Raw genomic sequence first — 24222 nt, forward strand, 5'->3', positions numbered from 1 at the left:
AGAGAAAGTTTGATGTTTTTGGGAACCAAAACTAAATTGTGAATTTGTAAGATAGCTGGGACACTATAAGATTGCTGTACAGACCTTCCAGGTTGGGAAAGCTGCAGTTCCAAGAAGAGAGGTCTTCATGACCCACCTTTCAGATCATTTTACTTCTGATTCTGGTAGCCGGACACCCTCTGTTTTTAAACTCAGCTTCGTAGGACAGCACCTCTTTAACTGCTCCCTTTGTAGCCTCAGCAAAACCAGCCAGTGGTTACCACAGTTTTTTCTGCACTTACCAGAGCGTGCTGCCTTCGTTCCTCTAAGTGGGGATCTGATCCCTTGAAGTGTACCAAGCAGCCTCACTTCCCATGAAAGCAATTTCAGCAGATTTGCTTGCACCAGGTGATGTGTAGAAGGGGAATAAACATAGTGCAGTAGAGGATTGGAAAGTGCCAATGATAAAGAAAAGGTTTGAAAGCGCAAAACTCACTGCGTTGGAGTAACACATTGTTTTTTTGTCTTCTGATTTGTTTTTCTTGCAGGAACTAAAGGAGTGCTCTGGCCATGTGTTTGTAGACTCTGTGCCTGAGTTCTGTTTGCCAGAGGTGAGTTTATTCCAAAACATTACTTAAAAATCTGACTACTGTTGTGTGGGAGAACTTTGCTAAATTATTATGATTAGCAGATTCATGCTTATTTATTACTACTCAGTAAATAATAATACTGAAACCTCATAGTGTTAAGGTACCTCTAGTATCTATGACACGGGAAAAAGAATGGAAACATCCCTTTTCAGCAGTGATTTTGGGAGATTTGGAAGGTCTCCTTGAGCAGCTGAATATCTCACAAAAGAATAAGAAAGACCTAACTGTCCTTTTTATGGGCCCTCCAAAGACAATATAACTGAGCTGGACTTGATTATGACAGGATGCGTGTGCTGATCTAGATAAGGGCAGCTCATGAAGACAAGGAAAGCTGCTTGTCTCTAACCGCGGACCCACGGCCTGCCTTTTGGAGCTCCCCTGGGGGCTGTGGTTAAGGCACTGTTTGGTGCTGCTGGGTTGCAGTCAGATGTGCTGACCTGTCGGCAGCAAATTTAAGTTAAAAAGTTTTACTGCCTTTTGCACTATTCATCATTGGGCCTTCAAGGGAAGAGCTGTGCCCTCCTATCCACAGTCATAGCTGTGCAAGTAGCTGCTGCTCAGGCTGGTTTTGCCAAGAATACCTGGGTTTAAAAAAAAAAAAAAAGAAAACAAGACTATTGTGCAAGTGTTTGAATTAACTGGGCTTACCTATCTGCAGGAGAGCTGAAAGAGTGAAAAGCTGAAGCAGAGAGCAGTGAGGATGAATGATGGCGAATAGCCTGGGAATAGTATCCTCTTTCCTCAGCTGTGTTGAGGCCGTGATAACATCAGTTCTTTCATTTCATGTTGGGATTGCTTTTGGGCAGGGATTTTTTTTTTTCCTGGGCTTGTTGACAGGAACTGCAAATCTGTCTTGGAAGATTGCTGTCAGCTTGCTGGGGTTCTAGCCAGCGGTGTTTATGCCTGTTGATTCCATGAAGCGCACCTTTTGCAGGTTCTGACTTGTCATCTTGATTCTTCAAAGCCAGTTGGCAGCTCTGGTACTGATTTTGGGAAATTATATCAACAGATCTGTGTTTAATTGTTTGTTTTCCCCAGCAGGAAAGGATATAATCTGATCACAAAATAAAAACACTAATTCTGTGTTCTTGTGTGCTTTCTGGTTACTGTCCTGTGGAATGGCAGAGGTGTAGGAAGCATCTCTATGCCCAGAAAGTGCCATTATGTCCCAGATCTTGGAAAGTTTCTGGATTCCATTTGGAATTGAGGCAATGTGAAGGAATGCTGCACATGTACGGGACTTCACAGATAGCCTCTCACATGCTTTCATTCCCTGGGTTCCCAACAGATGCCAAGTCTTCTCCACAAGCACTAGGATCAGATCTGCTAGTGATATGCAGCTCACATCTCTAGCTTTAAAGGCTGCTCTGTCTGGAGGAGGGTTTAGAGATGTTGCTGGTGTTCAACAGCACAGCATAAGAAGGAGCTTGTGTGAAAACAGTTTTGTCTTTCTCTCTTTCCGTGCTGCTCCTTTTGAAGAAACTTGTCTGCAAAAGCGGTTAGAGAATCACGGTATCATTTCCAGGAACACCACTGCCAAAGAAAGCCAAGTTTTGAATGTAATCCAGAAGCCACAAGGTGATAAGAGGCTGTCTCAGCAGCAGAGTACACTTCCACATGTCAGAGTGCAGAGTGCGGCCCTTTCTTTGCTTGGCAACCTTCTGGTCTCTCTCCCTTCACATTCAGGAAACATTTTTAAACCTCTTCACTCCGTGGGCACTTTTAGTGAGATTGCTGTGAATCCCAGGGAAGGTTTTACTTTGTTTTGGTTTTGACACCCTTTCATCCTATTAGCAAATGCTTCCAGAATGCTGAGACGTGGGACATTTAAGCTTGGAAGTGATGATCTGTATCCTCCTCCGCCTCCCGATGGCTCACTGGGCTGGAGTGACTCCCTTTTTGGTTCTGTATCACCTGGACACAGCTGAAAATCAAACGTGAAGGACCAGCTTGGTAGGAGCAGGCATCAGCAGGCTCTTTGATCCCACGTAGTGAGTGTACTTTTGCCTGGCAAGCTTTGTAAGGTAGAAGGTGTCCTGCCTTGAACTGGAGGATAGTGTTTCACCTGCTGTGCTCAGATTGGAGATCATGCCTCTGAAATCAGCTGTGATCATGGATTGAAACCATGAATGCTTAGTTTTGAGTTAAGCAGCTTGTCACCAGAACACCGTGTCAGCCCTCTGAAAAGACGAGTGACCTACTTTCTTGCCATTTTTATTCAAATTGCTGGACCAAGCCTTGTAATCAGATAATATGTGCTTGATGAGTGTTGAATTCCATTAGCTGCTCTATAATAACTGAGTTAGAGGTCATATATCTTGTAAATTTCTGGCTTGACACCATTTGTGTTATAGCATTACCAGTAAATATTTCTAATTAAAATTCCTTTAACAATGTGTGAAATCTTCTCCTTTCACTCTCTGAACTGCTGTCTTAGCTGTCACATCAAAACAAATTGGACCCACCCATCTGTTTTGTTGTATCATATGAATGAGCTTAATCTCTAGCTGTAGAAAATGTGAATGATAAAGATGCCAAGCATTTAGATTGGGAAAATACATGAATTATTTTAAGCATATGAATAAATACAATCTGCATTCATCTCTTTCTCCTGGGGTACTGTATCATGTGCAGCATGAAAAGTATGAGACCCTCTGCTAAATTGTTCCTGCAGAAGTTTTGGTGCCTGGCAGTGTGCCTCACTAAGGAAGTAAACGCATCAGTTCTTTGATAGAAGTGTAATCACAGCGCTTCTCTTAGCGGCAGCCATTTCATTGCGTGAAACAGACAAACCCAGGACATGGTTTCCTCTTCAGATTTGAGAAGGGAATAATTTTAGAGGGCTTTTTAATAACTCTTGTTAATTTAAAGGAAGCGCTGGTCTTTGCAACAACTGACACATGCCCCCCATTATTTTTTATAAACCAGTTACTTTTCCGCAATATGAAGTTTAAAAAATAAAGAACGAGAAGTTTTTCTGTCATTGTTTCAACTGCACGAAAGGGTTACGTGTTGCTTATCTCTTTCCTCTCTTTTCAGACTGAGCTGCTTGACCTCTCCACGGTAGATGTAATCTTGATCTCCAACTATCACTGCATGATGGCGTTGCCCTATATCACGGAGTACACGGGATTCACTGGAACAGTGTACGCCACTGAGCCCACTGTTCAAATTGGCAGGTAAAAAGACCCGTAATATTCTCTACTCCTCTTTCATCACTGCTAAGGAAAAGGTGTAAAGGACAATATGGGTAGAGGAGTGGTGTCTAATGTTCCGAAGAGGCTCTTAGGCAGTAGCTGAATGCCAGCCAAGTCCTTAGTGCTGAAAATGTGTTAACTCAATGTTTCCCAAACTCTGGAACCATCTGTCATTTGCAGCAGGTGCTTTGTGTTGAGCCCAGGCAGATGTGGGATAGTAGATCTTGAGTGGGCTGAGACGTCTTGAGCAGCAAGTATCATAAAGCCAGCTTCAAACCTTCAAAAACCATGAACCAAAGATCTCTGCTGCTCCTCTCTGTGCCCCTCAAACAGAAGAGGAATCACCAGTCTTTTAAACAGCAAATGCTTTTAAGGTTATTGCCTTATAGTTTTTCAGTGTTTGAGATTTGTACCAGCCTCCATACCATGGAAGGGAATTCAAGCTGATTTCATTATAAATGACAGTTGAGATTCTCTCCTAAGCTCTTAACTCCAAAGAGAAGTGCTAAATTAAACCAGCAGAAACATGAATCACGGAATGGTTCGGGTTGGAAAGGACCTTAAAGATCATCCAGTTCTAACCCTCTGCCATGGGCAAGGATGCCACCCACTAGATCAGGTTGCCCAGGGCCTTGAACACCTCCAGGGATGGGGCATCCACAGCTCGTCTGGGCAACCTGTTCCAGTGCCTCACCACCCTTACAGGGAAGAATTTCTTCCTAATGTCTAAACAAGTGGAAAATTTGAGAGTTGTTTCCTGATTGGATAGGTCAATTCCAGCTAGGAAGGGTTGCAAGTTTGGTCCTTAATGTCGTCTAACTGGACTTGAGTATTTCTCATGCAGAACAGCTGCCATTAGAAAACAGATTGGGCCATGGTATCTGAACTTCTGCTGTAAGCTCTTCAGGGCAGGAACCTTTGTTTATTAAAGGTCGTAAACAAGCTTTCTATGCTGAAGTAATTCTCCCTTTGTGTAAAAACAAACAAAAACTGAAGGCACTTGAAGGAGAAAGGAATTATATAAATATGAACTAGTAGTAGACCTTTGGACTATTGCTGGTCGATAGTTGAAGATAACAAGCATAGTATAGTTGGAAGGTGGACTCTGATATGGTTCTCCCCACCCCAAGTAATTCTAGATACTATTTGTCTGCAGTTAAATCTGTCGCTTTCTACCTTCAAGGGGAAGCATGCATGCTATTCACAAATGCAGTTTAGTTTTAGGCAGTGAAATCTCTAGCACCAGTTTTTAATGCCTGACGTACATTTCTGTGTCAAGTACTGTGTTGTGCATTTGTAGATGAGGAGGGTTCCCTCTGACATTGTGCTTGGCTTCTCTAAGTGATAAACAGGCATCAGCTAACAAGTTTTCTTCATGTATTTTGTCTCATCCCATATGGCAAGCAGTCGGTAACGTAGAAATCACCTTGTGCAGCAGGTGGGATTCTCTCTTGTCCTTCCACTTTCCAAATAATCCCTAACTCAGTAGGCTGGATCCTTTGCTGTCCCAACCAGGCAGACAGAATTGGACTAGCTAAAGCCAACGTACTCAGCAGGGTGGCACTGGTAATTGCTGTGATGCCTCTGCAGGAAGAGCCCCTCTTTAAAACAGCCTGATGGCGTTACAGTTTGTGTGATATTCTGAAAGCATTTGGGACAAAGTTATGTCTTGCCTTAAAGGCTGCAGTACTAATTTAGTTATGTCTTTTCAGACTTCTCATGGAAGAACTGGTGAATTCCATTGAACGTGTGCCAAAGGCTCAGTCTGCCTCCATGTGGAAGAACAAGGAGGTACAGAGGTAAGGAACAAGCCACCTGGATAGGCTGACTGTCCCCAAACGCTAAAACTAACCAAAGTTTAGAATTCAGATGGGCCACCTGCCATCATTTGAGATTTGATTTGCTAGTACCACTAAGCAGAAATAAAAATACCTAACTGATGTACAGAATCCACACAAGCTTGATTCTTGGAAGAAGAATCAGAAAGACACGTGCCTGTCCTGTTCTTCCTTCACATAGGGTAGCTCCATGATGAGAGGTTTTTGTGTTAGCATCATAAAAAGTTGATGAAGTGAGCAAGCTATTTAAACTTAATTATATTGTATTGGAATACTTTTAATATTAAATTTAGCTTTTCAGTAAACATGAATGTAAATAAAGAAATGCAACATACTGAGCTGTTGGAAGTCACTGGGAGCCAACCACAGTGCGGTGCTACCTTTCTTCCCAGGGGTGCAGCCTCTTTTATGCTTGAACAACAGAGAGGTGTTTTCTTTTTTTCACTTTCGTTTAAAGCTTAGAAGCAAATTGAAGGCTGAAAGAAAAAAAAGGTTAGTTGGAAACTCCCTCTCTGTTATTCCACTTATACATAAAAACAAGGTGCTCGAAAGTGAGATCTTCTACCTCTAAAATTTCTGAACTCTGTATAATCCAAAATTTTTCCTTATGGCTTACTAATTGCAGATAATGCTCTCCTTGGAAGTACAGACAGCTTTAGGTGCACAATATGTTCTACAGAGGAGACAGTTTCATTGGTAGCACATTTTAAAGATAGGACTGGTTAAAGAAAGTTATTTTTAACAACTGTTTTGTGCATTTTAATTGATCTCCCACTTGCTATTCCTAATTCTTAATGTGGCTTGACTTAAAAGTTAAATGTTAAAAATGAATTATTTAATAAGTTATAAATATAGTGTTGCCATTTTTTCAGTATCGCAAAGCAAAGAAATCACACATCCAGATATGTTTAGCTATATATTATACTCCCCTGCTGAGCATAGGAGCAGTCTTTTCTCAACACAGGAACTGTCTTTTCTGAAGAAGACAAGTGAAACGTAGATGTAAAGCAAAACCGAAGATAATAAATTTGTTCATGATTTTGTGCTGGTTGATATATACTCTCATCAGAATAGTAGTTTTTAATTTTGGAGTCTGCTGGCCTGACTGAAACCACTCCTGAAGCTCACAGTGATGTGACGAGAGAGGACTGGAGCCATTATTCTTGTCACACTAGCGCCTGTGTTTTGTATGCATGGTATAAAGGAGGATCATATATCTTAGAGCTCATTTAATGTCACTTTCTTGGTGGTCGTATTTTAGAAAAAGTGCTGTCGAGCACTTTGCGTGTCGTTGACTATTCCAGAGGTGAACTCAGACAGGTGATCTTTGTTCTGATTCAACTGATCCAGAAAGCTAGTCTTTTTGCTGGAGCTCTATTTAAAATATATTTTTCTGTCTTATATTGCTCGGGAAATACCCTAACGTTGACAATTCCTCCTTGGTACTATCAAGTTGCAGTTATAATGAGGTACCTACTGACGGAGGTAAGAGGAAGGTAGAGGAGGACAGACTGGAACAACCCTTCTGTCCCACTTACAGGACGTCTGTGAGCAGAGAGCACTGCCACAATATAATATATGGCTGGGAACCTCGATCAGGCAGCAGGTTCCCCAACTTCTAGAGGTAGAAAGCACACCTTGCCTAAATAAGAGACAGGCGGAGCAAAGAAATGTTGATGATAGTAAGGATGGCTGAATGTAACTGATAGCCCTGCAGCTGTTTGGTAACGTAAGTCATAGAATCATAGAGTATCCTAAGCTTTAAGGGATCACGAGGATCATCAAGTCCAACTCTACCTATCCTAAACTCTGTCTTGAGGCCGGTATGAACCAGTGTTGTCTGTGAGCTGGAAAAGGGACAAATCTGAATTCCCTTCCCAATTGTGCCTCACCTGTGCTCTGAGTTTCCCCCTTCACTTCCCTATGCCTCTGTAAAATGGAGCTCCTATCCTCCATACAGGCTATACAGGGACTTAATTAATGTTTGCAAAGTATCTTGAGATTCCTGGTGACAAGTGTCATGCAAGCGTGAATGGAACTGATTATTATAGCATGTGAGCAAACATCCACAAATTAACACCTGGCTAATAGCACACGCAGGGTTAGACTGACATCCATTATTTAAGAAAATGTGATCCTTGGTGTAATTTTTTTAAATACTTGTCTGTTACTGGAACAGAATACTTATTACTTCCGAGTCTAACTTTAATTTTTCAGGCTGATCAATCACCATTTCTGCTTTACAGTTCAGCTAGTTTTACTCTGAATAGTTGGTATAAAACACAAAAGTATTATCATCTCATTAGATAAAGCATTGAAGCATTTTAAATGCAAATACTGTATAAAATGTAATAAGTTCATTATAGTGGCTTATGTTTTTCCATTATCAGATCCAGTCTGAACTAATTGCTTAGCAAGTTTTATTGCCATTGGTTTTTATTTTAAATGTGCAGTTTTGTGGAAGCTCTGTAGATGCTCAGACAGGATATTTTTCAGGCTGATTAGGATTCAAGAGGGCTAAAGAGGAAGTTTGCCTAATGAAAGACACTTGGGTGACTACCTGTTTGATTGTTTCTTATGTCTTCCTATCAAGTAGCTGAAACAGAGTGTTTCCTGAGACAAGGTAGTGGACAAGAGGGGCCGGTCTTCTAATCTATTTTGGTACCTACACCCTCCCTTCCCTTCAAACAAGAACATGTTACACTATAATATACTGAACGTTAACCTTTGCATTGAACAGAAACAATTGCTGTGTGCAGATGCCCAGTTGAGAATACAAGTCCCTGAATCACAGAATCGTCTAGGTTGGAAGAGACCTCCAAGATCACCGAGTCCAACCTCTGACCTAACACTAACCAGTCCTCCACTAAATCATACCACTAAGCTCTACATCTAAACGTCTCTTAAAGACCTCCAGGGATGGAGACTCAACCACTTCCCTGGGCAGCCCATTCCAATGCCTAACAACCCTTTCAGTAAAGAAGTTCTTCCTAATATCCAACCCAGAAGTTGGATAACCTAAAACCTTGAGTTTCTCAAGGTTTTATATTAACCACTAGACTGAGCATCTTCACGATACCTTCCTGCTTATGGCTGGCCCTGCCTCTGCCCATGTACATCTGCTTGTTACGAGGTGATCCACAATAGGATCTTGCCACAGTGTTAGCAGATTCACTCCAGACTTTAAAATATCCTCCAATGACTACCTGTACAGATTTTAAAAGTTCAGGTGACAGGTCGAATGCCAGCGGGGCCACATCTGAGGAACCAGCAAAGAATGAAGCCCACTGGTCTCTGTTAAGAATCCGAGTATATTTACAACATAGCCACAGAGTCAGGGCTAATAGGAACTTACTCCTGTCACCAAGGACAATTCCCCACTTTCCTCCATTACCTGGAGATATATTCTCTCCTTCCCAGAAGAGAAGCTCCCGAAAGCATCCAACAGTAAATGCTTCTTATGGTAGGTTAAAGGCTTTTACAGGCAATTTGCTTCAGTGCAGTGGTGGACAACTATCCACATTGTTTGGCCTTTTGTTGCTTATGACTTCCCAAAAAAGACCTTGAACGCTTTGTTTGTTTCCTTAAGCACAGTATGCTTTCAGCCAGCGTGTGTTGGAATTACAGTTATCACGCTAGACCTGTACAGCACTCTTGGCAAGAGCTGGTCTTAATCCTTTCTTCAGTATCTTAAATTATGGAGGAGTTCAGTGACCTAGTAGATATAACAATAAATTAAATTCCTTTAAACAAATTGATCAAAGAAACTTGACCAATTTCCATAAATCTTTTGAAATTGGTTTGAATTAGCCTTTGATTTAGCATTGGTTTAATATACAAAAAAAAAAAAAATCCTATTCTTCTTATGCATTTGGCAGCTGTTCTGCTTCCTGCCTCAGTTCATGTTGCTCAGGCAGATTTATTTCCCAGAAGTTAGCCATCTCTCTTGCAGCCTGTGACATTACGGTTCACTTCTTCCCTTGACAACACTGCCCAGCTAACTTGCAGCGTCTGTGGAGAGCAGAATGGATGGATTTTTTTTTTTCTTTGGTGTAAAACATCTTAAATACTTCCGTGTAGGGGACCTCAGAGTGCTCTGCAGTGTCAGCGAATGTCTCCTTGCCAGTGCACTCCGAGGGCAGGCAGGGTATCTGAGCTGAAGGCGAAGAAGTGGAGGTCCCATGCTCTTGTAAGACAGGGGTTACAAAACTGAGAGCGGAGGGCACATTTGTTCATGATCTGGTACCAATATTTGAATCACAAGGTTGCAGCTTGCTTTCGTTTTGAAATTCTTAGTTTTAGAACTGGGACGTGCAAAACAGACACTGAACCAAGGTCCCAGCCGTGTCTACCAATTCGAGCAGTGCATTTCGTGTTGACGTGTCAGATCAGCCAGCATCTTTCATAGGTGGCAAAAATACCCCAGGAGTTGCTATAGCACCTTTATCACAGCTACTTTGAAGGAAAGGCTGGGTAGGAACAACAACAAAGAGAGCAGAAGGAGAGCAGACTTTGGGATGAGGCAAAATCTGATTCTGCTTCTGAACAGGCAAAAGGCCTTGCTCCTCACTTTGAAGCACCAGGCATATTTAAAAGAAAAAAAAAAAAAGAAAATCTAATATCGGGAGAATAGAAACGGAAATAAAAGCTGGTGGTCCATCAGGAAGTTGTGAAAATGCCCAGATCCTGTTGATCTTTGCAGGTTGCTGCCAGCCCCCCTGAAGGACGCAGTGGAGGTGTCTATGTGGAGGAAGTGCTACACCATGCCAGAGGTGAACGCTGCGCTCAGCAAGATCCAGCTGGTGGGATATTCCCAGAAAATTGTGAGTATCTGCAAAGCTTTCCTCAGGTCAACAGCAACAACTTGTTGCTTACCAGCTTTTCCCCTAGAAATGACTGAGAAACGCCCTTCCTTTTCTATTTTCCTTCTAGATCCTGTGTAAGATCTAGCTACCCTAACCTGGGAAAGCAAAGCAAGATTGTATTCAATGTACCCCAGTCTGCCTCCCCGGAAGGGTTGTTGTTTGTTGGAAATCAGGGAGTATCCATTTGTTTCTCCTCTTCCTCAGGGGAGGCCAATTTTAAGGCGTACCTGTGAATTTAGAATTGACGGCTGGCCCACTGAGAGCTGGGAGGATGTACCAAATGAATGTATCCTCTCTGTCTGTAAGCCACATCCCCTCCTGAGTTACTGTATCTCACTTCTGGGAATCTTTTGAGTGCTTCAGCCTCCTCCACTTTCTTTTATATAGCAAATTAGGAATTGTAAACAAAACCTAATGGTCCAACCCGAACTTCAGACGCTCCTTTCCAAAGGTTCCCAGCTAAGGTTTGTTGTTTCAAATGCAATTAACTATAATCTGGTGTAGTTTCTAGAATGATCTGAACCAACAATTCAGTAATCTGAGATACCTAAGTATCACACGTAAGTAACAGCTGCAGCTTGGTCTAACAACCGGGCAGGTTGAGGGTGCTTAAACTTCTTCAGTATTGGTGGATGGTTAATGTTCCTTTTTGACTGCCTCCACAGTGTGGATGCATCTCACTTTATTTTAGATTTGTACCTTCAAACCAATCGTTCTTTTATAGTTACTGGAATAAAGGAGACATTTCTAGAGCATACTTTATCTCTTCCCAAAGCAAACTTATAAAATAATCAGAGCCTAATTACTCAGCTAACCCAAAACATGGCAACATCAAGAATGGTTTGGTGTCCATTTTACATATCTGCGTGTCATCAGAATATAGAGCCTTGGTTTACAAACTCTGAGGAGTAAAAGAATAGAGACCTTGTTTTGTTTTGAGAGGCATCCAAATATATATTGGGATACTAGAAAAATCATTAGTATTGCATGAGTCCAATACTTGTTCTATTATTCAGTAACCAGAAAGTAGAACACATTAGTGAAGTATACATGGATGCTTATTTTCCTTTCTCAAAGCAAGTATAGCCCGTTGCTGTGTACAGATAAAGCAATACGCTTTCCAATGACATGTGAAAAGGAGAAAACTGTCAGGTTGTTTATGCTCAGAGCTGAAACTGAAATTTGAATTGAGTTTGCAGGGAGTTGTTTCTAAATCACCTGTAGATAGATTTTATAAAGAAATAAAGCTGGTGAGTGATAAGTAAAATCAGAAAGTGATTGTGTTTGTCTTTAATTTTACATTTTCTACAGCAAAATATGTGACCCAAAGTGAGTTTTCTATTAGTACAGAATTACTTGCCCTTCCTTCTTTCCTACTGACCAGTAACAATAAAATTTGCCTAAGGGGGTATAGTCTTCAAAGATGTAAAACTCCTACAAGCTTCCCCAATACAGCAAAGCCAGCTAAACCACGGATAATGTGTCCAGTGAGAATTATGGTGCTGTGTGAAGTCAGTTAGACACCAGACGGTTAACATGGAAGAGTCTTGATGAAAGCCAAACCTCAGGAAGTTTTTCTCAGAGCATGTGTCCTGTTAGACCTGAGGAAATAAAAACAGCAAACGTAAGACAAACACCATCTTCATACAGGCCTTGAATAACAGAACTAATTTTTAATTGATATCACTGATGATAAAATGACCTGTTCTGACTTCTCTCAGGGGCTCTCTGAAGGTAATATCTCTTGCTGTGTGTTTCAGGAGTTGTTTGGCGCTGTACAGGTCACCCCTCTCAGCTCAGGCTACGCTCTTGGAAGTTCCAATTGGATTATCCAGTCGCACTACGAAAAGGTTTCCTACGTTTCAGGATCTTCTCTGCTTACAACACACCCTCAGGTATAGGCATTTTTGTTAGTCTTCTATACAGGGAATTGCCTTTGCCCCCAAAAAAAACAAAAAAAAACAACAACCGTAAAATTAAAAAAAAAAAAATAGAGGCTCACCCAGATGGGATCAGGTAGAAACTGTCAAACACACTTCTTTTAGCAGCTGGCTAGACTTTGAATAGGCGTTGAGAAGATATAACACCCTGGTAAGTGGACAGGTATCAATAGTTGCTAGGGAAGGACAATCAAAATTCTTTGTTATTGATGACTTGATGTTAACCTACTCACCACCTGTGAAATTCTCTCTCGCATTAAATAGGAAAATTTCAACAGAGTTAAACAATAGACCATTAGTGACTTTTTAAAAAATCCATATTTCACTAAAGAGTCTTCACAGACAGTTCGCAGACTGCTTCTATATCACTTCTGAAACATCCTTCCTTGGGAGAAATGATAGCTAACTGGCTGCCAACATTTCCACCCTGCTCTGCTAAGGGCAAAGTCTTTATAGTGCTGTAGATGTAATTTCCAGTAAATTAATTCTCTCTAGATCCATAAATTCTTAGTGCAAAGAATGTCTTGAAGTTTGCAGTACTCTGTGCTTCAGAAGTTGTCAAAATAGTTGAAAGCAATATTAGCAGGAGGTATTTAAAAATAATTTAGAAAATGTGTCAGGTTCGTGATCAGTAAGTAATTTCCCCCAAGGTGAATATCTGCTAAAGAGTATTGCTTCTGAGCATCCTTCATTTAAAAGCTTGATCTCAGGAGCTGAAAAACTACAGTAGATAAACCATCCTTAATAGTACGGCTGTACTTAGCTGCACGCACTGTATCAGAGTCTCCAGATCCTTTTTTCTCGTCTGCCTCAGACTGGCCTGGGCTATCCTGTTTCGAGACCTAGTGAAGAAGCAGCAGTAGTATTTGACAAGACGTGAATATAGTGTTTCAGTGAGGAGAAACTTTCTACTATAGGAAGTGGTTTGGTAACTGAGAGTGTTCTCTGTTCATTGACATGAAATGGTGATTCGGTTTATCGAATTAGTCCGATCGTGTGTCATCATTTTCCAAAAATGAACGTTTGTCTGCACCGCTGGTAAAATCCCTGGTTTAAGGAAATGACCCTGCTGTGGCAGGGAATGGGTGTGAATGATCTGCCTGGTAAGAGCACAGCCCACGGGCAGCAGATTCCACGCACTCACTGCAACCTGCAGGAGAAATGGTAGCAGTTAGGCAGGGCGGTTTCAGCTTTAACAAGTGCAGGAAATGGTACTACAAACCCACCAGAATCCCTGAGAACCTAGTCTGTTTGCTAACAGGAGATGAGGGCTGGACAATTCACTCTGCGGATGTTGTTTCTTGTCCCATACGGTCACTGAGATTCTCATTTTTATCATGCAGTCCATTGCACTCTGCATTATTTTATACTAAGGCATAATTCGAAGGGATAGCAATACCAGGTAGTTGAGAATGCGTTCAGATTGCCCTCTTCTTGTTACTCACCACATCAGAAATGTTATCAGGTATAATTTGCATATCAGATATCACCTTTGTCTTATATTTGCTTCCAGATGGCTGTCGAAGACAATAGACAGATTTTGACCTAGTGTTAATCCCTGTGAACACCACTACAAGCTCCTACAACATGGTGATTCTATAGTAACTAGTGTGCTTTGAGACCTACCAACGAGCTCTTCACCTATTTAATGTGTTGGACAGATATTATATAGTGATAACAGTATCTTGAGTAGTACAAAGCCTAAATTGTGTTCAACAAACGAGCATTTTTTCTTCGGGGAGTGAAAAGTTGTTTGTCTGACCTGTTTCTCCATAGCATTGTGGTGAGCAGTCATAATGAAACTCCAGTGTCAGACACTGCATTTTCTTGGTGGTGGTGTTTGTTGTTGCTTTTTAAGATAAAATATTTTTAAGATATGTAAAAATATATTCTGAACTTTTTGAATAACAGTGAAATCTTAGCACTTCTCCAGCCTTCTGGAACTCCCTCTGTAATTATCAAAAATGAGTATCAGGTGACCAGGCTCTCATCAGCAGTTTGATAAGGATGACATGACACAGATTATTTGGACGTACTACTGGAAAAATGCTTCTTCTTCTTGCATCTTGTCTAATATACACAGTAACAGCCTGGAGAGCATTTCCTTTGCTCAGTGTGCAAGCAAGATGAGGTTCATCTTACCCAACTCAAACTGCCCCCAGTCCCACTGTCCTTCCCCCATTTCCTCCCTTCTGCCAGCACTGGGATTTAAGTGCTGGCGTGGTGGTGGCGGCAGCACCAGGTGGGAATCAGCAGCCAGGGGAAGAAGAGTGGGATTGTTTCTTTGGTATAAATTGCAACTTAAAGTTTTCTTGAATTTTTAAGGTACACAGAGGTTACATTTATCATCAGCAGAGTTACATTGCATCTGTCGTAGGTCACTGGGTATTACAACAGATAGAAAGTGAAGCAGTTAGTTTGGACAGTTTAGACATGTCCCAGGATGTACAGACAGCTGAAATTGGATGCAGTGAATGCTGACTTTTGGGTCCATCTTCCACATGACACCATGAATATCTTGTGAAATCCTCAATGGGTCTTTGTAAGAAGTGCGAGAGAGGGATTCGGCAAGGCTGTATTGTAGCTGCTGAAAATAACTCAAGAGCTTTGAAAAAGGTTTGTTTGAGAGTTAGGTCTGGCACCATTAATTGTTCTCTTTACTTCTGTGTTTTGGCAGATGCTCTCTACTGAAAATTTTGCCTCATCCTCTGGTGAGGATAGAATTGACACCATTGCCTGTTGGCACCAAAGTGGAGAAAGGAGTTGACAGCACAGGTTCAGACATGTCACTAAAAGCCTTTTAAGACATATTCTTTACATTAACCCACAAAAATCGATGCGAGCCCTCTCAGTGCAATAGCAGCTGAAATTATGTGTATCTAATATGGCATAATCGTTATGTACATTATCACAGACAGATTCGATATTATTTTTTATTGCATTATTGGCATTTCATTTTCATGGACACGCTATGGAGAGTCAAAGATTGCGATAAATCTCATGTAGCAAGTCTGGTCCTACAAGGTGATACACTGTGTAAACTTCTGTTGAAATTGGTATGAAATTCCCCTGCACCTTTGCGAGTGCAAGGTCTTTCTCAGCTAATCAAGAATGGCACTGAGGGACTGTGAGCAAGGGAACTGTGCACCGATCTTCTGAGTTCAGTAGAGAAAATCTGTTCATCAGTTCTCCTCTGGTAGAAAGGTAGAAATCTTTCCCAGTTGGTGAGACCAAAGAGGGTCTATTGAAAATAAAATAACCATAAAATACCGTGCAATTGGCTGCAGTTGCCCTCCTTCGCTTGAATAGTAGTTGTGGGAAGTGCATCCCAGCCCAGAGCAAGGCTAAAAGTTAACTTTTTACTATGGCCATTCTATGTCTGCAGAGGGAGAAGTGGATTTTGTCTCTTGAAGATTGGATTATGCTGGATTTTGGGTATCAAGAATATATGAATTTAGTATCAGGTCACACTTATGTATAATTTCTGATTTCTACTGTATGTTTGCTGGGGAAGAAACATGAACATGCATTTTCTATTCTGCGTTAATAAAGTGCCCATTTAAAGTATGTTAGTGAAAAAAGTGTGAGCTGTTATGCACAGTCAAAGCAGAAGCGATGTTTGCTTCAACGTTATGCAGCCTGCCAGTGGCCAAAACGCCACGCTATTTCCTCGGACCATTAAGTCATCAGTCCCTCTGCTCCACTTGCGAGCCACAGGATGGGCTGTGCAGGGGTGACCTCCTCTGGCCCCCAGGAAGCAGACGTGGCCTGGGCAGAAAGCGTGCAAGATGATCCTCGTGATAACTACCCTCAGCACTAACCACACAACCTAGGGCTGTACCTACGAGTTTAGGCTCTCAGTACAACATGTGCTGCAGGGGATCAGAGGTCATAGCCCTCTGAAGGCATCTATTTCACTTTGATACAGCTTAGCCTCTAGCACAGCCTTCAAAGAAAGATACGGGGTAAAGGCATAGTGCTAGTCAGGTTCACAAGGGGAGGTTGGTAAGGCAAGTCATGTTTTCTCTATCAGTTTAGCTCTGGTGTTGCATTGGGAACACTGCGTTGTGTTTTTTTTGTGTAGTTGCATGTGTGATTTTTAACCCGTTTTCAGCTTCTGGCTTTTAAGAAGATACTTGTATGTTAGGCATGATATTACAGCTACATTAGATAAGTTAAGTAATTATTTCTTAGATAAATAAGCAAAAAGTATCAAATTAAGGAATCTAAAACAATTTCTTATTTCTACCTGCAGTAGTCATTTCCTGTTTCACCAGATGACTTCTGAAAAAGCCTGAACAGTTTTAAGTGAGAACTTGAAAGTCGTGGTTGTAATACTGCAAGCAGAAAAGCAGGCTTCACCATCAAGGGAGAGCCCTATGCTAAGTTGAGTTTCATACACAAAATTGAGAGCTTCAGGCCCAAAGTCTTTTGCCAATCTCACCTCTTTCAGAGAGAATTCACTAAATGGTAAAATTGGGGGAAATGGTGCTGCCCTCTGACAAGACAGTGGGCACTGGAAATCAGTGCTGACACCAGGATTTGCGAAGGCTAGTTGGAAACCGGTGCAGCCAAGATAGGAACACAAGCATTAAACCCTTCCTGACTGCAAGGAAGGGTTGTCTTTTCAGTTGTTCAGCTCCTAAGGCCATGAAATGATTAGTCTATGGAGAATACCACTTTGAGTTACATCCAATTACAGTTCCATTGCTTGCTTTGTGCTGTAAATATGCAAGTAAACGGTTGCGTTTTTATTAACTCCAGTTGCATTTCCGCAGATAGAGGGACGTTTGGTTTAACGTGTTCCATTCGTTCTCCTTCTTGATCGCTGTATCTTTTATGTGTTGCACTTTTCTTGGAGCAGAGCAGAGAAACCTGTGTTACGACTCCCATGTTATTCATTTTGTCTCACTGTACTCTGTTTCAGCCCATGGACCAGGCTTCTCTTAAAAACAGTGATGTTCTCATCCTGACGGGTCTTACACAAATCCCGACTGCGAACCCAGATGGCATGGTAGGAGAGTTCTGCAGCAACCTGGGTAGGTCGTTGGAAGAAGGCTTCTGCGTATTTTATCATCTTATTCATTGCTTTGGGTGGGAAATAATTCTGAGATTCCTGGAACTGAATAAGTTGTCCAGCTATAGCTTCTGGCATAAAACTAGCTGTTTAGATTTTACGATGTGCTCCTGATGTCATTAATACAGTAAGTGCTTAGAGAGACACAAGTTGTACCTAAAATGTTTTGGAATGGAACAGGTATTACAAGATTTAATCATCTGCTGCTCTTGGTTTGCTAAGTATGTCACTTAGCTGCCAACAGGCTATGTGTTGCCTAGGTTTTGGAGATTGTTCCCATCTGAGATATTACTATTTCCTTCCTGTATATAAGCCAGTGTAAAATCTTTACGCTTTTTTGTGATTTTCAGTTTTGAAAACAAGCACATCTGCTTCCCTTCTTACACCTGATTTTTAAATATATCAAAAGCAAACAGCACAATCTCTGTTTAAAAAAAAATATATCGAGATATATTTATAGTCCCCAGAAATATAAAACCTAATCAGACGCTTTCACAGCTGGAAAAGCTGATAATTGCAAAGCTGTGATAGCAGTGTGAATGGCAGCATTTTCCAGCCTGTTTGGAATGTCACATCCAGTACTGTTCTCTCCTTTTCTCCCCTTCCTCCACCTCAGTTCTTCTGTACTCTCAGGCTTCTGTCATCAAACCACTTTCTCAGGTCTGTCTTGTTGTGTATTGCCTGTTTTTTGTCAGGTATCTCCTGTTTATTTTAAACTAACTACCTTTTACAAAGAAGACTGAAAACCTCAGGATAGGAGGATTGTTACAAAGATTTTTAAAAGCCATTAGAAGTCTAAACCGGGGATCTTCACCGTAAGCAAGTGTTCTGGTCCCTGCTGCACACCTGGGAGAAATAGGAGGTACAGTATTTAGGTGGCTTACCCGAGGTTGCAAGATAAAGATGAGAACAGACTGAAGTGCAAATAATTCTTAGTCTTACTCCTTACATATGAATCGACTCTTGAAGAAGAAAAAAAAAAACACGATATTTTCCTTCTTCAATTTTTAAATCCTTTTGCATAATCACAGATGCTGACTATCTGTGTACTATCTCACAATCCCAGTATGGAGCTGCCACAGTTGTGGTAGGGAAATAATGCAAGGGATGTGGTAGATTCCTCCATCACCCGCCATCTCTAAATCAAAATCAGATATCCCCAGTGAGGACATGTTTCAGTTCAAACAGGGGTCATAGGGCCTAAGTACAAGGTGAAATTACATGGGGTTTGTTTATCTGAAAAGGTGAATTACAGGGTCAGGGTGATTCCTAGGGATAAATATACCTAATAACAGGGTGTGTTTTGGCATTTTATGAAAATAATGATCTTGGGATATACCAAAGATCCTGTTTGCCAACATCCTGGCTCCAGCAGGGACCATGAGCAGATGTCTAGAGAAGAGCAGAAGAATAGAGTGAGATTATATGATACTTTCCCCTCGTAATCTAATAGCCTTCAACTATTTTTATTTCAGGAATTTCCTGAATTGAACGTGGTTTTTGCATAGTTAATGCTCAGTGGACTTCTCTTCCAGGAACTTGTTCAACCTCTCCTTGAAACTGTAAATTCTTAACACCTGTGACTTCCTTTCCTAAATGATGCCTATGTTTGTGTGTGTCTGTGTGTTACAGGCCGTGTTTTCATTGTTTTCATGCATTGCTAATTTTATTACAAGCTGGCAGACAAGTTTTGGTGACCTTGTTATGCTAGATCCAAAGCTGCTGCCCTTCTCTGCCCCTTCTGGACCTTTATGGGGTTTACTGTCCCCCTGATTGATGGTAACATGATCGTTTCTATCATCTTATATTACTTAAACCACCAAGGAAGCAGATCTGAGCTGAAGTGTCAGCCTTTTTACTGGAGAGGCTGAGGAGCGGTGCATGTTGCCCTGCTACCAACTCTGCTGCAAGTTATCCACCAAATGTGCTCCTGCAAGCAGCTTGGTGGTCACTGGTTTCTTAAACTGCAACAGCTGTTTGCTAAGTAAACAATAGCGAGGCTGTTGTTAATTAAAATGCTTTTAAAATATTAAACAATGTCTTAAGGCTGTAGCTTGGGCCAAAGCAAAATCCAAAAGATGGATGCGTATAAATAAATGTGTTACATTTGTAGATACAGGTGGGGGTTTATCTGCACAAGTCGTCCTGGTTTACAGAAACATCCTGAACTATTTTGAGGGTTTTGTAGGTCTTCAAGCCAGCTTCAATCTTGAAAGAGATAAACTCAGAGAAATTAGAAAACTATGAAACATGGAAGGAAGATACATGCATAAAATGATGCCACTGTAAGGATCTGGAAATTCATCAGTATTGCCAAAAAATGCACTCACCTGAAAAAAAGCAAATAATTCTATGAACATTGCAGTGGTAGGACTGTCACTTATCAGCAGTATTTACACATCTACCCCAACATCAGGAGAAGAAAATAGTGAATCCATTTTCTTGCAAATGTGTAAAGTCCAAAAACCAATAGGTTACTGTGAAAAGCAATATTGGAGGCAAGCTGAGCACAATAGCTTTCATATATTTTCCCATTTCCAGAACGATCAGGGGACTTCACAAGAAGCTCAAAATACACTTGGTAGAGGCAGACACTGCAAATTTACCAAAAATGTCTATCATAGGGTAACAGCATGTTTGTGAGTAAGCGTTGTTAAGCACAGAATTGAAAGTGTGAAAATTTCACCTTGATCTCTGTTTTCATCCCAGCATGTAGAGTCGTGGACGCTGATTCCCATTATTACCAAGACACATGCGTGATTTGCTCTCCACATTGTGTGTGCGCCACTGAAACCATACTTTGTTGCGTCTCCGAGCTCGTCTCCGTTTAGCCCAAACCCCTTTTTTTTTGGTACAGCACTGCAGCACCAGCACTCTGCAGCTTGAGGAAGGCAGTTGTATTTTTACATTGCTTTGGGCATCATCAGCGAAATTGCCAGACTATCTGTAGGGACAGTTTTGTGATATTTTGCGTGCGTGTGCGGTCGTGCCTCTCTGTGCGTGTGCACATGTTTATATAAAGCAGAAAAGAGCACAGTTTGCTTTTTAGGTGCCAACTTGACCTTGTGGTGGCAGCTGTTGGAAAAGCAAGCATCTCTTTGTGAGTTGTAAATTGAACAACTTGTTATGGAGCTACTGAAGGGGACTAAATTTGAAATGCCAAGATTATTATGCAACTTTTTTCAAGAGAGTGCAGCCATCAGTCACAGAGATAAATTGGGCTTTAAACAGCTTTCAAATATACGTGTCTTCTTAATGACAAGTGTAGAAAGTTGTACAAGAGAGCCAGATTGAACCTGCCACTCGCACGGAAAGCGATACGCTTGTACAGGCTTTCATCCCTGTTTCAGAGAAGCTGGGAGGTAATCCTCATCCCTTTATGAAAACACCTCAGAGCACCACCAGGAATTACTGCCCAGCTGTTTAGATCACTCTCTGTGGTCAGCAAAGACAAATAAACTTGCACCAAGGAATGAAGTAGTACATTCTAAGCCCAAAAGTTGACACACACAGTCTTGTCAGGGTTGTGATAGTTGTATTGCTGTCTTTTCCTGTCCCGAGGCCTAGGCCAGGCTGAAAGGTGCATCACTGTGCAGGCAGGAACGTGAAATTTAAGGTGCCAGCAAGCCTGGGTCTGTGGCCTGGTCTGCAGGTGGAAAAGTGTTCCCCTCACCAGACAGTGATTTTATATTAATTATTGCTAGCCAACTCTCTAGTTTTCCTGGGAACTGAAATTCAAGTTGGCATCTGCACAGAGGCCTTACCCACCATCTTGAATGTCTGGTTTTCAATCGAAAAGGCCTGAGGTTCGTATAGTGAACCAATGCCTGCAGGGAAGGGAGAGCTACAAATTCAAACTCTAAGGCTTAAGAATGAAACCCCGATTTTTGTGGCCTGGGCAGATTCTTTAACCAGTCCGTTACGAGATGAAAGCTCTTCCTGCTGCCTCCTAAAATGGGGGAGTTCAATATTTGTCTTAACTGGGTGAGTCGATGCCTGAGTGAAAGAAGAAGGACCCTGTTCCAAGGAGACCCACACCTCGCTGTTTGAGCCAGTATCCTCATTCAGGATGGAGGCAGAGGTGCAGACATGTGCCTTTCCTCAGGGTTTCACACTGATTACTAATGCACTCTGCCTCCTCTGCCTCTGTCCGTGCAGCATTCGTGCTGCTGTGGATGTAGGTACTTATCTTTCCTCTTTGTGGAATTTCTGGGTGTACAACGGAGCAATGTAAATTCTGCTTCTGGAGCCAGAGGCTTAACTTTCAGCCCCCACATGGTTTTGAAAATATCATTCTTAATCTCCTCATTCCTCTCTTCACATCCTGTTTACAGATGGGATAGGTGAGGCTTGGACGTGTAAGAGGGATAATATAACGCATTGCTGGGATTTCTTGTAACATCTCAAGTTGTAGGCACACGTAAAGTATTGCTGTTCATATTCACAAATATTTCAATGGTAGAGTTTGTATGTGACCTGGAGAAAACCTAAGCAATAAATTCACCTTGCTGTTAGTGTTGTATAACATAGCTCTGATATAGAAGGTGCTTTTGACCACTGTTTGTTGTTGAGAGATGCAGCTAATAGGTACTGACTCCTAAAAGGAGTTAAGCACCTAAATGTATGTGAAAAATCCCATCATGGAGTCTGTGCATTTCCCTAGACTCCATAAAACCTTGAAACATTCAGCCATAAAAATCTTCTTTGAGCATTTAGGTGGTGCAAAAAGACCCTTTAATGTTCTAGATCTGTACCCTATCAAAGCTTATCAATAAACTGCAGTCAAGGAAGTGATTATGGCAGGATTTAATATATGCATTTTCAGGCTCTTTCACAGCTTTTTGTGTAATGCCTTGATGCGTAATGTTACTGCTGCTGCACTGCAATTAACAGCGGTAGATGGTTTTACCCCACGACCACAGATGAAATCTTAGTGAGGCAGCCACTGCTTAGTGAGCTGGACAAAGTATTTCCTCTTTCTCATAAAGTACAGCATTTTTGTAATTCATCCTGCCGAAAAGAACAAAATGTTTGCTGTTGTGCTTGCTTTTGCTGTTGCACTTGGATCTGTCTCGATTACAGAGTAAACCTATTTTTCTTTTTTCTTTTCCTCATTTTTTTTTCTCGAGTCTTGTGCTGTCTACAGCTCGTTGAGGTTTTAAATTTTTCTTGTTATGTTGAAAGGGCACGGAAATATGTAGAGCTTTTGAAAAGGAGAAGCACTCCCCCTGCCCACCTCTACCTTTGAGGGCTGTTTGAAATACCTGTATCTTCAGCCACTCATCCAGCATCCTGAAAACACCGTGTACAGAACAGCTTACCGTGTCTAGTGCTTTCAGCTGAGACCTGTGAGCTGTCGTCCTTCACCTCTCGTGGACAGCTGATAGATGGAGCAGGGTTTATTTTGATGGTAGGGTGTTTTGTGTCCGTTTGGGCATTTATCTTCATGTGCCAGTGCAAGATCGCCCTCTCGTGTCAGGAGTTTTGCATGTGCTCCCCATGTTGTGTGCCCCCCAGCTTATGGAGTATATAATAACTTCACTAAGCCAGGAGAAAGCAGTAAATAAATATGTTTAATGATCAGAAGTGATCTCCCCAATTCATATGCATAAGATGTTCTGCCAGCTCGTGCAGCAGCTTCTTTCTATGCCTTATGTTTGGATTAAAGGAACTCTATTAAAAAGTTTAAATATGAACCCCGTTAATTGATTTTTCTCTCTCTCTTAGCTATGACTGTCCGGAATGGAGGAAATGTGCTGGTTCCCTGTTACCCGTCTGGAGTAATATATGATCTGCTGGAGTGCCTGTATCAGTATATTGACTCTGCTGGACTCTCCAATGTCCCTTTTTATTTCATCTCTCCCGTTGCCAACAGCTCCCTCGAGTTCTCCCAGATCTTTGCTGAATGGTAGGTGTTAAAGGGCTGCTTTATCAGGCTCGATTCACACATTCAACTATGGTAAATAGACATACGCAGTTTATGTCTACTTGACATATTCTGATTTATACTTCATTAGAATTGTGCACGTTTCCTGTGTCACAAGGGTGTGCGTGAGTGTGTAAGTAGATGTTCTGTAATTAAGGGAGCATCGTTTCCTGTAGAACATGCAAACTCAAATAGTCTGTGCTTTTTGGTACTTGAATTGGTGATTCAATGATGGACCTGACTTGAGTGGCTTTTAAATATTCCTTTCTGCAAGTCTCATTCAATGCCCCCAAAATGAGAGCCATATTCTGTCAATATAGGCAAAATAGATTTTTCAGACTTAATTTTCCTTAGTCAGCAGTGCATTCGCAATGCAAAAAAGGCCAACACTATCCTGGGCTGCATTAGGCAGAGCATTGCCAGCAGGTCAGGAGAGGTCATCCTTCTCTGCTCAGCACCAGTGAGGATACATCTGGTGCACTGTGTCTAGTTCTGAGTTCCCCAGTGCAAAAAAGATACAAGTGTACTGGAACGAGACTAGAACAGGATCACAAAGATGATCTTTCATGTAAGTAGAGGCTGAGAGAGCTGGGACTCTTCAGTCTGGAGAATGGAAGGCTCCAGGGGTATTTTCAATGTGCAGAAAAACCTGATCGGAGGAAATTAGTATGAAGGTGCCAGACTCCTTTCAGTAGTGCCCACTGACAGAACAAGAGCCAATGGGCACAAATTAAAATGCATGAAGATCAG

At 41.6% G+C, this 24222-nt stretch overlaps 1 protein-coding gene across 4 annotated transcripts in view; it reads left to right on the forward strand.

Annotated features, from left to right (window-relative positions):
- The window catches only part of INTS9 (integrator complex subunit 9), a 69110-nt gene that overhangs the window by 10861 nt on the left and 34027 nt on the right, over positions 1-24222 (forward strand). For all 4 annotated transcript variants that reach the window (XM_080587823.1, XM_080587824.1, XM_080587826.1 and 1 more), the window contains exons 4-10: positions 528-590; positions 3669-3808; positions 5539-5625; positions 10367-10487; positions 12290-12424; positions 17397-17508; positions 23274-23454. In XM_080587823.1, coding sequence (XP_080443949.1) covers positions 528-590; positions 3669-3808; positions 5539-5625; positions 10367-10487; positions 12290-12424; positions 17397-17508; positions 23274-23454 — 839 coding nt within the window. The remainder of the gene's footprint in view (positions 1-527; positions 591-3668; positions 3809-5538; positions 5626-10366; positions 10488-12289; positions 12425-17396; positions 17509-23273; positions 23455-24222) is intronic.

Source organism: Anser brachyrhynchus (genome assembly GCF_964034855.1).
Source record: "Anser brachyrhynchus genome assembly, chromosome: 3".
NCBI lineage: Eukaryota > Metazoa > Chordata > Aves > Anseriformes > Anatidae > Anser > Anser brachyrhynchus.